At 36.1% G+C, this 13,795-nt stretch overlaps 1 protein-coding gene across 2 annotated transcripts in view; it reads right to left on the bottom strand.

Moving 5' to 3' along the window:
- Window positions 1-13,795, bottom strand: part of TRAPPC9 (trafficking protein particle complex 9) — a 964,950-nt gene that overhangs the window by 769,606 nt on the left and 181,549 nt on the right. For both annotated transcript variants that reach the window (XM_027844988.1, XM_027844994.1), the window contains one exon: window positions 5,086-5,171. In XM_027844988.1, the coding sequence (XP_027700789.1) occupies window positions 5,086-5,171 (86 nt within the window). The remainder of the gene's footprint in view (window positions 1-5,085; window positions 5,172-13,795) is intronic.

Raw genomic sequence — 13,795 nt, 5'->3', positions numbered from 1 at the left:
AAATGGGACAATCAAGAACATTAATTTTTAAAAAGCCTTAATACACTGATATGTATGCTGGCTCCATCACAAAAGCACTGAACTGGTTCAAATAAAAGCTAAACTTTTTCCCCTCAAAATCTTGTTTGTATAACATCTGAGTGAAGCCTATATTCCTTGCCATTTCTTAGTGAATATCTGTGTTTTCCCCCTTTTAAAAAGATCTCATTTAATGGGTGTGACCCAGATTCAGGAACAGCTTGTATTTGGACAGATATGGATTGTTCAAATTCCACAAGTCTTGTGCTTCCCAAAGAGGCCTTAACTCATCAAATATTTACATGTGCTAATAGCTCTAATCAAGGCAGAAAGTCTTAAACAAATAATTAGCTTGGACTGCAGAATTACACACAAAAGCACTATTGATGACTGTGCCAACAGTTCTTCCTTATGGTAACCAATACTTGGTTCTTAAGTCAGAAAGGTCAGAAAATTTATATTTTTTACTTAACTTTTTCAATATAATAAGCTTGGATGAATTTAATTCAACCTTCTTTTCCCTTGCCTACCTTAAAGTAGCACATTTGCATAGCATTTTACAATTTGTAAATTGCTTTTAGCACTACCACCCTGTCAGATAGGTATCAAGAAGATTAATCAATCAATCAATAAACATTTATTAAGCACCAACTGTATGCCAAGCACTAAGCCCTGGGGATAAAACAAAGAGACCAAAGATATTATAACTAATTTTACAGAGGACCAGAGAAGTAAAATGACTAACTCCCAATCACATAACCCACAAGCAGCAGAGCTAGTAAATGGTAAATCTGGGAAACAAACACAATTCTTCTGATACCAAATCCACTGTCCCTTTTTTTTTTAATCCTATTTGAACCTCTCTCACCTTTTAGAGTTTTAAGTAATCTACTTCTAAATTTCTTAATGGGTTACTCTCTTTGGGGGAAAGTTCAATAATAATAAAAACTTATTTTATACTTATTAGGTTTCTTGTGTGTGTCCTTTCTCCCCAAATTCCCTGAATAAATTATCTTCACAATGAATTTTTGTCTTGCTTGTAATTTAAGTGCAATGAAATATCCCAATCTTCATTTGACTACTACACTGGAGAATTTCACATGCTCCTTTAAAGGCAGAAATGATCTCATTAAGAGGAAAAAATACATTTTATTTATGTATATCATACAAATGCTTAACCATAGCTTACATCTATAAAGTGCTTTAAATTTAGAATTTTCCACAACAACCTTGTGAGGCAGACTTGTCTATAAGCAAAAAATTATCACCTCTCTTATTTTGGTAATGAGGAAACTGAGCCTCAGAGTCTAAGTCTCAGACTTTCGAAACTCACATAGCTAGTATACCATAGAATTTAAATATCATCTCATTCAAAAGACAGGAAATGAGGCTCTTGGAAGGGAAATGGCTTGGCCAAGGCCAAAAACACAGGCAGGGCTCAAACTGATGGCTTCTAACTCCAAATCCTCCATTTACTCTGAAAGCATTACTGTAGTTACAAATAAGTTGCCTACTATCAATTTGATGCTTCATGAAAAAAATTCCTAAACTAGCTTTCCTTGCTAGTATCAGGGAAGAGACTGATTTTCTTTGATTGGCATAATGCTTTGTCAAGGCAGGGGGGGGGGGGACAGGGGGAGGCAGAGGGGAGAAAGGAGGCACAAGGCAAAATCCAAGTCTGAAAATCCTGTGACTTTACCGCAGTCAGTAAATATTTCTGTAAAATTAAATCAAGAATCTGGCAAGTTCTTCATAAGAACATAAGCAATATACAGGCACCCCAATGAAACCTCCCGTTATCCTCCCAGGCTCCTATGAGCTTTCATAGTACCTTGCGTCTCTCTCATTACACTTTCATAGTACATTATGCATCTCAATTATTTTTGTACATGTCTGGTCTCCCTCTTCAAACAGCTAGTTCCTTGAGGACAGAGACCTTATCTTATATTGTCTCTTGTCCATAGTTAAGTGCTCAATGAATTGAACAAATATTCAACTGCAATCTAATTTTTTCCTTTTGATAAACAAGCACTCTATGTCCACTAAAGGAATTATGCTAGGCACTATACGTTACAAAAGTTAATTGTAAAATGGTATCAAAACTCAGATCACAAAGAAAGAGAATCAAAGAATTAATTTCTTCAGATAGCTGTCACTTTGCCATACTTAATATAATGAAGACTCTCAAGACAATGTACATAATGAAGATATGACAATTTTTGAAAATGCAAAAGCCAAAGAAAACAAAATTCATAAATAAATCAAGAGAAAAATATTAATAATACAGCAACAATGATGTTTTAAGTCCTGATCAGAAGATAGAGGGTAAGCTCTCAGTCACCAGTCAATGTAAAAGGCCCACCAAAAAGTATTCAGTATGCAAAAGAGAAGACTCATAGGGAACAATATTATCTTAAAAACTTGTCACATTAATAAAAGATTATTAGATTTATTTTGTATAGATCCAGAGGTCACCACTAATAAATACTATTGGGTTAAAGTGACAGGACCCAGATTCAGTTGCAGAAGAATGAGATTTTTAATGACTACAGATGTTCAATGACAGAAGGGATATTCTGAAGATATAATGAGCTCCCTATCACTGAAGAAATTTGAGCAAAAGATCCATACAGATGATTCACATTTCAGGTGGGAATTGATTCAGACAACCTACAAATGTAACTTCTAACTCTTAATCTGTAATTAAATATCCAAGAAAAATTTTAAAAGCCATTCAACTGACAGGATTTAAAAAAGCATCCTGGTATTAGAAGTCTTTAAAGTATAGTAAACATCTGTCACATCTTAAAGGAACTCTATGTCAATCATATTATAAATTCCTTAAGGGCAGAGACCAGGGCTTGTTTATGTTTGTACCTTCTCCCAGCACCAAGCACAGGGGTAATATTGCACACAAAATACTAGAAGTTAGAGGATCGTGGTTGAAACATGCTACCTCCAATTTGGGTAACCTTGGCCAAGGCATTTAATAATTCTGGCAAATATGCCTAGGTGAAAAAGCAAGGGGTCTTGAAGAAGAGAGAGGAAGTACATGACAGACCAGTCAAAAGACTACCACTACACCCCCACCTCCCTTCACAACCCTCGGAAGCTCAGGACTGAGTCTAAGAGCTGTCGCCCACCTCCACCAGTCCTGTTTCCACATTAGGTTTATAGCCATCCCAATGGAGATAGGGCCTGCATTAGCCACCTCGCCACCCCCACTGCCAAGTAGAATGTCAGCTCCTTGAGAAGAGGAACTGTTGCTTTTCTACTTGTATCTTCAGTGATTAAGATATTGCTTTGCACATTTTAAATGTTTACAAGCTTTTTCATTCACTTATTATATGTCTCAGTTTTCTCATCAGGAAAATGAGGGAGTTGAACTAGATAACTCTTGAGGTCCCTTCCAGCTCTAAATTTATGATCCCATGATCTAGTAAACACATTCAATTAATTTTGAAGCAGTATGATATAGACAAAAAATTAAAAATAAAAATAAAAGGAACTGCAGTTAAGAGTCAGAGAACAAGAGATCAAATCCCAATCAGTTCTATCACTTACTAGCTTTGTGTTCCTGAGCCTGTAACGTTTGAAGCTCAGTTTCTTCATCTATAAAATGGGAATAACAGGTTTAAAAAAGTACAAGTAGGGTGTAAGCAAATTGTTTAAAAGGAAAACAAGAAAAGAGGGGAAAAGGAATATATTAGTGTAGAAAAGAGAAATAAAGTACACAAATATAAAGGAAGAGGTGGAAGTAGTGGTATCAGATGAACCTCACTCTTATCTGTAATGGACAAAAGAGGACTAAACACACACACACACACACACACACCAGCTTGATGTTCAATACATCAGATTCAGCAGAAAAACAAGTAGAAATTGGGGGTGAGGTTTTAAGAGGGAGGAAAATATAGATAAAACAGAATAGTCACATTCAAAACACACTGCTTGATCCTGTCAGTGGGGAAGAGGGATTAAGACAGGGAGAAGAAGAAAAGTGGAAGAAATAGAATCTAAGGGTGCGCCTTAGTTTACCTCTTAGATACCTGGCAATGGCTAAATAAACAGTGGTATATCAAAGTAATAGAATGTTATTGCCTCATATGAAATGAACCAACAAAATATCAGAAAATCCTGGAAGAGTACAAACTGATACAAAGCAAAGTGAGAAGAATCAGAAGAACAATTTAGACAAGAACAACAACACTATAAGGAAAAACAACTCTGAAAGACTTCAGAGCTTTGATCAATGCAATGACTAATCATGTCTCCAAAGGAACTATGACAAAGTATGTTACCATTTTCCAGACAGAGGTCAAGGACATAAGATACAAGAGACATATATTTTGGACATACCCACCAAGGAGATAAATTTTGCTTGATTAGCCTTATTTGTTACAAATTGTGTGTGTGTGTGTGTGTGTGTGTGTGTGTGTGTGTGTTTTCTTTCTCTTGTTTTTCATTGGGGAGGTAGAAATATTGATGACCTCTCCCCTCTAACAAGAAGACCATGGAAAGATTTTTTTTTTTAATGTACAAGAGAGAACAGAAGGAAGTTCAGATGGAAGCATGAATGAACAGGGCAGCTTTGAAATTTGAAAAATTTGAAAGTGTACAGTTTATTATGTAAGACAGGTAGGTGGTACAGAAAATAAAGCTCTGGGCCTGGAGTGAGGAATACCTAAGTTTGAATCCTGCCTTAGCTACTTACTAGCCATATGACCCTGAGAAAGTGACTTAAAACTTCTGCTTGCCTGTTTCCTCAACTATGAAAAATGAAGCTAATACCACATACTTTGCATGGTTTGAGTGAGGATCAAATGGGATAATCCTTGTAAAGTAATTAGTACAGTGCCTTGCAAATAGTAAGTGCTATATAAATGTTTATTCTCTTCCCTTACCCTTACCCACTTTTTAAAAAACTAAGTGGCATGAAGTAGAGACTTACAGTTTCATATGGAATCCTATTTTTGTGTTCTGATGTGTGTACTGAAATCCTCATTTTATTTTTAAGTTCAAAATTTAAAAATCCATTGGTGATGATAAATGAGTCATGGCACATACCATATTCTCCACACGAAGTTCAAATGGCATTGGATTATACACCATCAGTTGGACTTCACAAACATCTCCTTGAACCCACTGGAAATCTACAGAAAACACAAACAAAAAAAAAAACCCATTAATTTTATATCTTTCTACATTTAAAATGGCTTTCAGGATTTTGCTTTAGCTACTATTTTTTCCTAATGAGGCAGACAATTACAATCACTATTAGAGAAAGAATTAAAAACTAATTTTTCACTAGTTTTCTCCACCATAGAGCAAAGTACCAGTTACGTAAAGTACCACAGCAGGCAGTACCAAGTTATGCCTGCCACTGCAACAACAATTCAACCTAAAAGAGGTCTGTCATACTTATCTACATTAGACATTCATTGGAAGCAGGTTCAATACACAACAACAATATGCCGAAACAAAGGAGTGGGCACCAGCCAGGATGAATAGTTCGATACTATAGCAGAGTTAACAATCTACACATAGGGGCCAAAAAGTACAAGAATGATGATTCTAGACTGGCTTCTTAGTCATCTCTATTGCTCCCCAAATAAGATACCAGAGTCACTGGCCTCAACTACCTGCAGCCTCTAAGAATAAGAGAAAATAGAATGGAATAATGTTTGAGTTGGAGTAAAATTAGGGATCATGTACTCCAACCTCCTAGTTTATTTTTGGTTTGTTTTTGACAATTTTCATTGATGCTTTCTGCTTTTACATTAAGTTCATTTCCAAATATATCCCTCTTTTTCTTCTCTACCCAGCAAGGTTTCCTCTGTAACAAAGATTTAAAAAGATGGAAAAAACAGCTCAGAAAAATGAACACATCCCCAGCATCTTACAATATATGTAATGTTCCACACCTATAGTCTCTCTTACTCTGAAACAAAAGTTTCTTAACTATTCTCTAGGATCAAGTTCCGCTTATGAGAGAAAAGATGACAGAGTAAGAAGTAAGGCATTCTCACCCTCTCTTATTGACCTCTGAAAGCCCAGAAAATATAGACCTAGGAAAAACCCTGGAACAGCTAAGCCAGAAGAAAGATGTGGCACAGCAGTGTTGTAGTCCAGGAAGCTGGGGGAATTAACCGGAAAGGCCCCTCTCATTATGGGAGAGTAGGAGCAGTATAGGACAGGAGGCATCCCAGAAAGTCAGCAACAAGCCTCACCTAAATATACCAAGGGGAGATCATGAAACTCAGGGTGGTGAAGCAGGCAAGTGCCAACCCCAGGACCCCCCAAGAGCCTCAGCAGAGGCAGGGAAACCAGTAGACACCGGCTTGGAAAACCACCACAGGTGATGGCATTCTCCAGCAGCCAAATCACCAGGTGACTGGGCACAACACTGGGAAGCAAAACTCCAGAAATGGGTTAAATAGAGCAAAGTAAGTGGATTAATTGGATCTAATTAAGGTATTGTACTGGGAGAAAAGGAAAGGTGGAGGCAGACGAGGGTAAATGACATCACATGAAAAGGCACAAAAACCTAATACAGTAGAGGGAAAGAAGGGAAGGAGATGAGCATTGTTTGAACCTTACTCTCATCAGATTTGGTTCAAAGAGGGAATAGCATAATCAATTAGGTATAGAAAACTAAATTACTCTATAGGAAGTAGGAGGGGAAAGGGAAGAGAAAAGGAAGAGGGTGAATAGAAGGGAGAGAAGAAGTGCAAAGGGTAAAGAGAAAGAAAAGGGAGGGGGCTAATAGAAGGAAGGAGGCGGTGGTCTAAACTACTTTGCCCAACTGTATGCCAATAAATTTGACAATCTTAGTGAAATAGATGAATATTTACAAAAATATAAATTGCTCAGACTAACAGAAGAGGAAATAAAATACTTAACCCCATTTCAGAAACAGAAACTGAACAAGTCATCAATGAACTCCCTAAGAAAAAAATCATCAGGGCCAGACAGATTTACAAGTGAATTCTATCAAACATTTAAAGAACAATTAATTCAAATACTATGTAAACTATTTGGGAAAATAAGTGAAGAAGGAGTCCTACCAAACTTTTTTTTATGATACAAATATAGTGCTGATACCTAAACTGAGAAGAGTCAAAACAGAGAAAGGAAATTATAGACCAATGTCCCTAATGAATATAGATGCAAAAATTTTAAATAAAATATTAGCAAAGAGATTACAATAATTAATCTCAAGGATAATACACTACGACCAGGGAGGATTTATACCAGGAATGCAAGGCTGGTTCAATATTAGAAAATCATCAGCATAATTGACCATGTCAACAACAAAACTAACAGAAATCATATGATTACCTAAATAGATGCAGAAAAAGCATTTGACAAAATACAACACCCGTTCTTATTAAAAACACTAGAGAGCACAGGAATAAATGGAGTCTTCCTTAAAATGATAGGTAGCATCTATCAAAAACCGTCAGCAAGCATTATATGTAATGAGGATAAGCTAGAAGAATTTCCAATAAGATCAGGGATGAAACAAGGAAGTCCATTATCACCACTGTTATTCAATATTGTACTAGAAATGTTAGCTTTAGCAATTAGAGAAGATAAAGAAATTGAAGGAATTAGAATAGGCAAAGAAGAAACAAAGCTATCACTCTTCGAAGATGATATGACAGTATACGTAGAGAATCCCAGAGAATCAAGTAAAAAACTACTCGAAATAATGAGCAAATTTAGCAAAGTTGCAGGATATAAAATAAACCCACATAAATCATCAGCATTTCTATATAATACTAATAAAGCCCAACAGCAAGGGATAGAAAGAGAAATTCCATTTAAAGTTACTGTAGACATTATAAAATATTTGGGAGTCTACCTGCCAAAACAAACTCAGGAACTATATGAACACAATTATAAAACACTTTCCACACAAATAAAGTCAGATCTAAATAATTGGAAAAATATCAATTGCTCATGGGTAGGCCAAGCTAATATAACAAAAATGACAATTCTACCTAAATTAATTTGCTTATTCAGTACCATACCAATCAAACTACCAAAAATTATTTCACAGAGCTAGAAAAAACAATAACAAAATCCATCTGGAAGAACAAAAGGTCCAGAATATCAAGGGAATTAATAAAAAGAAATGCAAGGGAAAGTGACCTAGTGGTACCAGATCTTAAACTGTATTGTAAAGCAGCAATCATCAAAACTACTTTGGTACTGACTAAGAAATAGAGTGATGGATCAGTGGAATAGGTTAGGTATGCAAGACACAACAGTCAATAACTGTACTAATCTGCTATTTAATAAATTCAAAGACTCCAGCTTCTGGAATAAGAAACCACTATTTAACAAAAAGTTCTGGGAAAACTGGACAATAGTATGGCAGAAACTGGGCATAGATCAACATCTTACACCCTATACCAAGATAAAATCAGAATGGTTACAGGATTTACAAACAAAGGATGAGACTACAAGCAAATTAGGAGAGCAAGGAATAGTTTAACTGTCAGATCTATGGAGAAGGGAAGAATTTATGACCAAACAAGAAATAGAGAACATTATGAAATGCAACATGGATAATTTTGATTACATTAAACTTAAAAGTTTTTGCACAAACAAAGTCAATGCCACCAAGACTAGGAGGGAAACAGAAAAATGGAAAAGAATTTTTACAACCAGTGTCTCTCATAATGGCCTCATTTCTAAAATATATAGAGAACTGAGTCAAATTTATAAGAACACAAGTCATTCACCAACTGATAAATGGTCAAAGGATATGAACAGGCATTTTCAAATGAAGAAATTAAAGCCATCTATAGTCATATGAAAAAATTCTCTAAATCACTATTGATTAGAGAAATCCAAATCAAAACAACTCTGAGGTATCACATCATGCCTATCAGATTGGCTAACATGACAAAACAGGAAAATGATAAATAGACAAGATGGTAAAAAATTGGAACATTAATGCATTATTGGCGGAGTTGTGAATTGATACAACCATTCTGGAGAGCAATTTGGAACTATGCCCAAAGAGCTATAAAATTATGCATACTTTTTGACCCAGCAATACCACTTCTAGGTCTGTATCCCAAAGATATCATAAAAACTGGAAAAGGACCCATATGTACAAAAATATTCATAGCAACTCTTTTTGTGGTGGCAAAGAATTGGAAATTGAGGGGATGCCCATCAATTGGGGAATGGCTGAACAAGTTGTGCTATATGAATGTAATGGAATACTACTGTGCTATAAGAAATAATGAGCAGGCAGACTTCGGAAAAACCTGGAAAGACTTATATGAACTGATGCTGAGTGAAGTGAGCAGAACCAGGAGAACACTGAACACAGTAACAGCCACATCATGTGATGACTAACTTTGATAGACTTATCTCTTCTTAGCAATGCAAGGATCTAAGACAACTCTAAAAGACTCATGATTGAAAATGCTGTCCACATCCAGGAAAAGAACTATGGAGCCTGAATGTAGATGAAAGGATACTATTTGCTCTCCTTTTCTTTTGTGGTTTTGTTTTATTGCTTCATTCTCCTGGTTCCTCCCACTAGTTCTAATTCTTCTTTACATCACGACTAATGGGCAAATATGTTTAATATGAATGTATAAGTAGAGCCTATATCAGATTGCACACTGTGTTGGGGAGGGAGAGGAGGAGAAAATTTTAAACTCAAAATCTTATGGAAGTATATGTTGAAAACTAAAAAATAATTATTTTTTAAAAAAAAAACTATTCTCTAAGATCAAGCTTAGTCATTGTAATTACAGAATGTTCAGTTTTATTTTATTCTTTCTTTTTTATATACCAACTCTCTCACTTTATAAAGAAACCAAGGCCCAAAAATATTAAATAGTAGAAATGGAACTAGGATCCACCAAAGAGAAAAGAAGGAAATTCAGAAAAGGATACAGACAAGCAAGTTGCTATGGATAAGACTCCATTAATATATAACTTTTGAAAAAGTATCCATAATAGAGATTCATAGTTTCATATATAATCTTTTTTCAGTTATTTGTATATGAAAATGTTCATGTTTATTGATGTCTGTCAAATTCATAACTTTTAAAAATTGGGGAAGAGATTAAAAATCAAGTGGGCAAACTACTTACACTGCTACACTGCCCACTTCTCATGAAAAGTTATTAAACAAAAAAGTACTTAAAGCAGGCTATATAATTAGGTATGATTATATTCCTCATAAAGTCCTTCCACCTTTCTCCTGATCTCCAGTCTCACGTTTCTAACTGCCAAGTGGACAATTCGAACTCGATGTCACAGAAATATCTAAAACTCAACATGTCCAAAACTGAATTCATTATGATCCCCCCATCAAAAATCTCTCCTCTTCCTAATTCTTCCATCCCTATAGAGTAACATCCTCCTCCCAGTTAGCAGGTTCAAAATCTACGTATCATCCATGATTCCTCACTCTCTAATTTCTAATAAGTTGCCAAGTCCTGTCATTTCCACCTTTGTAAACACCACTTTCTCTTTGTAAACACCCTGGTGCTGGCATTCATCACCTCACCTTTGAACTACTGCAATAGCCTGCTGATTGATCTTGCTGCCTCAAATTTCTCTCCACTTCAATCTATCCTCCACTCAGCTATCAAATTGACATACCTAAAGCACAGGTCCTACCATGTCATTCCCCCTTGACCCTCCATTCAGGCAACCTCAGTGTCTCTCTATTGTTTCCAGGATCAAATATAAAATCCACTGGCTTTTATAGCCTTCCATAACCTAGTCCCTTCCTACCTTTGCAGTGCTTTTACACCTTATATCCATCCACAACCCACCCATGTATTCTGCAACCCAGTGACATAGAGCTCCGTGCTGCTTCACCTCCTGACTCCAGGCATTTTCACTGGTTATCCCTCATGACTGAACTTTCCACCTCCTCATCTATGCCTCATGTCTTCCCTGGCTTCCTTCAAATCTCATCCAAAGTCTTATCATCTGCAAGAAGGCTTTAGAGATCTCTCTTAATTCTAGTGACTTCCCACTGTTGATTAACTCCAAATTGTCCTGTTCATATCTTGTTTATAAAGAGTTCTTTGCATATTGCCTCCCCCACTTGATCGTTAGCTCCTGGAGAACATAGGCTGTTTTTTGCCTTTCTTTGTATTCCCTGTACTTAGCCCAGTGCCTGGCAAGTAGTCATTTAATAAATGCTTACTGATTGACTTGTTGACTCATACCTCTTAGTACCACGGAGGTGACTCTGGGTTCTTAAAGATGATGAAAAAAAGAACATAAATCCTACCAAGATGGAAAGGATTCAAGAATGGTCCTGGAGATGATAATTTATCCAAAGCTAAATTCAGAGAGGCACAGAACCTCAGATTGACTACTGGGTAAATTTTTTGATTCCAGAAAATTTCTAAGACTTTTTCTAAGTAAGGCAACAGATGCAATTTCATCAACTTGACAAAATTACAGGGCCGTGAAGTCCTACAGTATTACTAGCCTTGCACTACCTACTTCAAAAGGTTGATATAAAAAAAGCACTTTATAAATTGTTACAAGCCAACAGAGATGTGAGCTATTATTGGAGACATCTCTGGTACAGTGGAAAAAGCACTAGATTTGATGTCAGAAAACTGGGGAATCAACATCAAGGGATAAAACCCTTGGACCATATGCCTCACCCAGGCTACAATTACATTATAAACCACAAAATGCTATATGCATGCCAGCTGATCAATAGCTTTTTTGTTGTTGTTCTGGACTGATGATTTAATTGATGCATGGAATTCCTAGTAAGGGAATTCCTTCTGGCACCTCTTCTACAACTTGTAGCCTTACAGACTTGGCCAGGGCACTGAGAGATTATATGACTCAGCCCAGTTCATACAAAGACAGGACTTAAATCTAGGTCCTCCTGACTCTGAGTCTAGCTCTCTACCCACTACCCTATGGTGTTACTTGGCATACTCGTTAGTTATTGTTGTTGTTGTTGTTGTTGTTACTGTTATTAATAGGTTTGGGAAAACCAGAATAGCTAAAACTAAAAAAGCCAACTTTTTTTTAGTTTTGGGTTATTCTGGACTTGACAAACACCAACAAACCTAAACTTTTCTCTTAAAAAAAAGAACAGAGAAAGAGCATTGTATATGACACCACAAACCTCATCATGTACAGTTAATTTTTTGTTTTGAGTTTTTTAAAGAATATACTAAATTCAGCATGTTATCTCCAAAAGTTATATTGTTTGTGTCTCCCTCTAAAATTCCTTTTGTTCACTTCCATATATTTTTAAATGATTCATTAATGCTTTTTTTATATTGAGATCACTACCTCTTTTGATGTCTCCCCCCAAAAACTGTTTAATCTTCCTTGTAATAAGTTAGTGTAGTCAAGCAAAACAAATCAGTTTATTGGCCATATCTAAAAATATATGCCTCGTTCCGCATCTCTAGTCCATCACTTCTGCCAATAGGTAGGAAACATGTTCCATTCTTGGTATTCTGGAGTCATGGTTAGTCACTGCACTCATCAGAGTTCTTAAGTAAGGAGAACTCTTAAAAGTTTCTTTCCCGATTAGACCAAATCACCTATTTTTTCCCAATGTATGTGGAAAATCTCTCCTGTAACAGTCTACATTTGCAGTTTTCCCCAAACCATGATTACTTGAGTCAACAAGTCAAAGAGACATGAAACTTAAGAAAGTCTTCAAATGTCAACAAAGGAAGACTGCATGAAAAATTGCTTTTAAGGATTCTTATTTATTAATACTTAACAGTAATGATAACTTCAGTAATTATTACTCACTCAGGTATACACTGTTAAATTTATAGAGAGTGTGAGATAGAACACACAGATATGTAATTCTAAAAACTTGCAGGCTAGTATTAGTGATAAGAGTATTACCAAAAAAAAATACTGTTAGTCCCAAAATAAAAATGCTACATGTTCTAACCTTGGACATAGTAAAAATAAGGGACACGTGAAATTTAAGTAGCACGTGACTAAGCCCAATTTCCATGACCACGGGGCATAAGCATAAGGGTGGCCCTGCTTTTCAGAGTCAAGGTCAATCAATCAACACGCATGTATCAGTTGCTTACTATGTCTAGGCACTAGGGACACAAAAGACAAAAGTGAGATAATCTCTGCCTTCAAGTAAATTAAATTCTCCTATGGAATAAAACATGTTTACAGATAAGCAGATACAAGACACATACAAAATTAATACACAGTACTCAGAGAAAGTGACCAAGGGAATCAGGAAAGGCTTCCTGAAGCAGGTGGCACTGGGGTGAAGCCTCCAAGAGTCAGAGTTAAAGAGGGAGAACTTCCCTCGGAAAGGGAACAGAGACAAAAGATGGAAGGATGTGGCCAAGGAAGAGCAAGCATGAGGGTTTGATTGAAGTACAGAAAACAAGAAGCACAAGAAGGAGAGGAATATGTAATCAGGATGGAAATACAGCCTGCTTCAAATAAAAGAGAAATCTATAGTTTAACATGGAGGCAATAGGGAGCAACTGAAACTTCTTGAGCAGAGGACATAGAAAGACTTTTACTTTTACTTTAAGTTACAAACTTGGTAGCTATTTATGAGATGGATTCAAGAGTTGGATACAGGGAATCTAATTAGAAAGAAAGTTACTGTAATATTCTAAGCAAGAAGGGATGAGGGCCTGGACTAGGACGATTCTAGGGAGTAGAGAAAGGGCAAAAGTGAAAGATACTGAAAAACGACAAGACTTGGTAACTGATTGTATTGCATTTTTGTTACTGTTGTTGAGTCATTTTT

Source organism: Vombatus ursinus, unplaced genomic scaffold (genome assembly GCF_900497805.2).
Source record: "Vombatus ursinus unplaced genomic scaffold, bare-nosed wombat genome assembly UNPS02005236.1, whole genome shotgun sequence".
Classification (NCBI taxonomy): Eukaryota; Metazoa; Chordata; class Mammalia; order Diprotodontia; family Vombatidae; genus Vombatus; species Vombatus ursinus.
This window is presented reverse-complemented; position numbering and strand designations above follow the sequence as displayed.